The sequence below is a fragment of the Limulus polyphemus genome, unplaced genomic scaffold (assembly GCF_000517525.1).
Source record: "Limulus polyphemus unplaced genomic scaffold, Limulus_polyphemus-2.1.2 Scaffold839, whole genome shotgun sequence".
Classification (NCBI taxonomy): domain Eukaryota; kingdom Metazoa; phylum Arthropoda; class Merostomata; order Xiphosura; family Limulidae; genus Limulus; species Limulus polyphemus.
This window is the reverse complement of record NW_013666449.1, coordinates 64,945-69,677: the sequence shown is the minus strand read 5'-3', so window position 1 is coordinate 69,677 and position 4,733 is coordinate 64,945. Positions and strand designations below refer to the sequence as shown.

The 4,733-nt window shown below is 32.6% G+C and overlaps 1 protein-coding gene across 1 annotated transcript in view; it reads right to left on the bottom strand.

The window, feature by feature from the left end:
- LOC106460805 ((E3-independent) E2 ubiquitin-conjugating enzyme UBE2O-like) overlaps nucleotides 1-4,733 on the bottom strand; it is a 93,538-nt gene that overhangs the window by 25,575 nt on the left and 63,230 nt on the right. Inside the window, exons 14-15 of the mRNA XM_013920545.2 lie at nucleotides 4,383-4,634; nucleotides 179-1,035 (exon numbers count right to left, since the gene is read on the bottom strand). Coding sequence (XP_013775999.1) covers nucleotides 179-1,035; nucleotides 4,383-4,634 — 1,109 coding nt within the window. The remainder of the gene's footprint in view (nucleotides 1-178; nucleotides 1,036-4,382; nucleotides 4,635-4,733) is intronic.

Below are 4,733 nucleotides of genomic sequence, written 5' to 3'. Positions count from 1 at the left end.
GAGTTAGGTGTTATCAATAGAACACTGCATTGTAGCTATAACTCAGTGATACCTAAATATATTTCTGAATTTTTTCCCATCTTTAACATCTCTTATTTTCTAACAAGTTGTTTTATTTCTTAAATACAGTAAACATATATTGTGTGGATGTTCACTGACAAACTCATTATACAAATACCTTGTCCTGCTGTATCAATACTCTTCATATCTTCCAATTTTTCTTCTAGTTCTAGCTTCTCATTTGTACTTGTTATTCTAGGTTCTTGAGATTCCATTTGTTGAGTTTTTTCATGTTCCAAGATTTCAGTATTTGATTCACTATTACTAACTATATTAAACTCACTGTTGTTGATACTTAAGCCTTGAGACACTAACTCAATATTTTCTAAGTTTCCATCTTTACATTCTGTAGTTTTAATGTTTACAGTTTGGTCTACAGAGTTAACATTCTGAATTGTAAATGTTCCATTTACAGTTTTAGTGATATCTACTGTTTCTTCTGTAGCTTCAACATCTATGTCCGCTTTCTCTGGTGCAGGAGAAGACCTACCAACAGTAGCTAATGCAGCTGAAGACATCCCAAACCAGCGTTCAACATCTTGATGTGCCTTAAGTAGTCGAGACTTTAAGAGAGCGCACAGAGTTCGGCACACATTCCTAGGCTCCATGCTACCTCCACCTTGTGAAAACATGGAAGTCACCTGCCCAGTAGTTCCACTTCCTTCACTGGTGTCTACTGGAATATGGATATTATTGAGTGAACGAGAAACAGACTCTAGTTCTGAATCCAGTTTGCACATACAGATATCTTTTTTCCTTGAAGCTAGTAGATTTTCTGATTGTGTGTCATTCTCTTTTAGTACCAATTTTTGTTTAGAGCACTCATTACACTGTTCTGTTCCAGAGAAAAGTCTGAGAATCTGATCGGCCATGTGTTGTGCACTGTTTACACGACCCCGTTGCCGCAACTTGTCTACCAGAGATTGAAACTGAGGCTCATGAAAGTATTTTGTTCCAAGTATTTGGTCCATTGCCCTAAACAAAATTAGTTTTTTAGCTCAGATACATGAAACAATTTAAATTCAACAAAATGAGTATTAACCAATAGAAAACTAGTAGTTCTGGCAATAAATATTTGTACTTTTAAAATTAAAATGATAAAAAAGTTTTGTCCCCAGGTTTGGTATTAGCAGGTTGTAAGTTTTAATGGAATTTCAAAAAATAATCTAAACATATTACAACTTAAAGCTTTACCATTCACACTGCATGCCTACTTTATGGGAAAATAGGGGAAAGTAGATAAACAAACTTTGTTTGTTTTGAATTTGCCACAAAGCTACACGAGGGCTAACTGTGCTAGCCGTCCCTAATTTGGCAGTGTAAGATTAGAGGGAAGTCAGCTAGTCATGACCACCCACTGCCATTTCTTGTGCGACTGATTTACCAATGAATAGTGGGATTGACTAGCACATTATAACACTCCCACAGCTGAAAGGGCAAGCATGTTTGGTGGAATGTGTAATCGAACCTGTGACCCGCATATTGCGAGTTGAGCTCCCTAGCCACCTGGCCATGCCGGGCCCAAAAAAAACTTTATTTGTTCTACAAGTTAGAGATGAGGTTACTTGAGATCACTAGAATAACTATAATTTTAAGTTGCATATGACATAAGCAACTGGGGAGGGGGGGGGGGGAGAGTTCTTAACAGATTTACTCTTAAGAAGTCTTTAATGGGTTTGCTGGCATGAGGGTTAATAGATTTATTGTCAAAAAGCCTTTAGAACATGAGAGATTTCAACACTAACACAACCAGTGAGCACCTCCAAAGGGATGAATGCACACCTGCAAATAAAATTTTAAAAGTTTAATAAAACAATAATTGTAATTCTGTTTCAACAATATTTACTCATATATATTTTACAATTGATATTTCTCATGATATAACATTTATTCAATGTAACTTGCAAAATCCAAATGTACGTTTTTGCCCAGCTCAGAAGACTCACCTATAAACAACACATCTATCTATCTTTTCATGCTTCTTTGCCCATCTCAAACTATACGTTTTAATTTGCTAGTAAACTATCATCCCTTAAACATATAAATAACCATGACTTGTTCTTCCTCTGTCTGAAGAATTATTATTACATGTTCACATCATTTGCTGTAGGGTCATAAAAGAGGTGTGAACAACTAATGAAGAATGGCTTTGAAAATAGCTATAGCCAAAGTGTAAATACCAATGGATAGAACACATTACAGACTAGGTATATCAAAGTGAATAAAGTGGTGTGACAGATAATTTATGGTTTTTATGAGAAAACGATTAGTGTAGGTCCTGCACAAAAGAACAACATAATTTATTGTGAATTTTAGAAGACTTAGGGAAAAATCATCTGGAATTATTTTTATAGTTTCTACAGACGTTCTTTTTGTTCCTGAAAATACTTTAGCATTAAGTTATACTTGTTTGAAAGTAATGGCAAAATATTGCAGAAACTCAAATCTTCCCTAGTTGAGTATTATTGCCAAGTTCATCATATTTAAATAAAGCTCATAAATAAAAGAATTTGTAATTTATTGAAAACAAAGAATATTTATTAGATATAAATTGATTTCAACCTAGAATATTGTTAGCAAAAATACTGTTACCTAGCCTGAATTAACACTATTCTGAAAGGTCAGGTCTTAGGTCACTGATAAATCATTATTTTTAAAACAATTTATAGTAAGAAGTGGTGAATATTGTAATAAGAAAAATAAGGTTTGAAAGGAAATATCTTAATACAAATAAATCAAGTTAAAAATAACTGGATATAAAAAATATAACTTTCTGATAAATAAATAATAAAAGTGAAATTCTAAGATGAAAGGAGGTATTTTAATATTTTTCAGAAAAACTGACACACAGAAATTTTTGCAACATAGAAAAGTTATAGAAAAACAAAACTAAACTGCATGAACTTTTTAAAGCCAAAACTAGGTGATATTTATTAAGCATAACAGTGACACCTCCAGTCCAGAGAGGTTAAAAGGTTTACTGTGAAGAAAGCATCTAACAAGGTTTGCTGTAATGGAAGTTTTTAGATACACAGTAGGTTAAGTATATACTTTCAGAAGACTGGGAAATTTTAGAACTTTTAACAGATTTGCTAGGTCTGCTGTGACAAAATGTCTATCCTCACAACAGCTGTCATAAGAGTTTATTGCTAGATCTGCAATTAGATATTCATTTGGTAGTTCTGCTGTCATATGGGATTTTTTTCTAGATCTCCTGTAATGAGATTTATTCAGTACTTCTGCTGCCATGATACTTTTCTTTTACTAAGTGTGCTGTAAAGAGCTTTTTCCTATATCTACTATTAAAATTTTCCTATTTTTACTATGTATATTATCATGACAGCAAAAGTTACTTTTTATTACTACAAAACTATTATTCACTTGATATAGTATAAAATTTTGCCTTAATATTAGTACGAACATTATTAATGTTGTGTACTTTAGAGAGAATTTTGTAAACACATTTAAACATGGACAAGAAATACATAATTTATATTGCCTAGTAAAACAAAATCTCAGAAAGAGCTACTTCATCAAGAAATCCCAAGAAAAATACTTTGGTTCATGATAAAGCTTGGGTGAAACTCCAGTAATTCTATGCATACAAAAGCATTTAAATTTAAATAAAGTGATTTAATAGCAATGGAGAGTAGCGCCAACAAGTAGTTGCAAGTTTTTAAGTATGTAGTAACAGCTATCAAATATTTTGCAGAAAAAAATGGATTCACAGTTGGAAATTGTTGCTAAGGTGAAACTAGTCACCATGAATATTACTAATATAACCATACTCTAGGACAATCAGTTTGAAATATTTATTGAATATAAAAAAAAGGTAAGTTACAATAAAAATTCCAATCACTGATGTAAGAAGAAAAACTCCTTTAATAATTCTTCCAATAAAAATGAACTGACAAAAAATAATTTCTACTGGCTATAAATAGTGCTGTTTTGCACAGAACAAAATTGAAATCATAAGATTAATCATTCTTTGTATTTATGTATTTGTATTATTTATTTTTGTATTTGTGTATTTGTATAATATATTTATAACATAGCTACTAGGGGCTGTCTGCTGCCATCCCTAATTTTGAACTACCAATCAAAGGGAAGGCAGCCATTCAACAGTACCCACCATCCATGCTTAGGGATCGACTGTCACTCTTATAATGCACCTGCAGGTGAAAGCGTCGGGAATATTAGGTGGTATTTCAAGAATTTAAACTCGGTTCACAAACTCCAATATCCAAAGCTCTACCACAGGGCCAACCCAAACCCCCAATCATCCTTTAAATATTCTTTTAAGGAAACAAACAGAAGCATACTTGCAGTGTTTATATAGCTCCAGTAATTTCCTCATCACTGTTGAAGTCTGTAATGTGGGATTTTGAGTGAAAACTTCCTCAAGTCTAGCCATGCCAGATCTCATCTTCTCAATATTAGACAACAATTTTTCTCGCAGAGCAGAAATGTCAACATTAGCTTCAGTTTTCAATTCTTGCTTAGATTCTTTTTGTTCTTTAGCTTTCTCCTTGCCTTCTTTTTCCTCCTCTTTATGTTTTTCATCCCCCTGAATACTGGTACATTTTTTATAATAGGTTAAGAATTTTTTTTGTGAAACACTGTCACAACATGTTGTAAAAACCATCTAAATTTAACAATTTTTTAAAGAATTC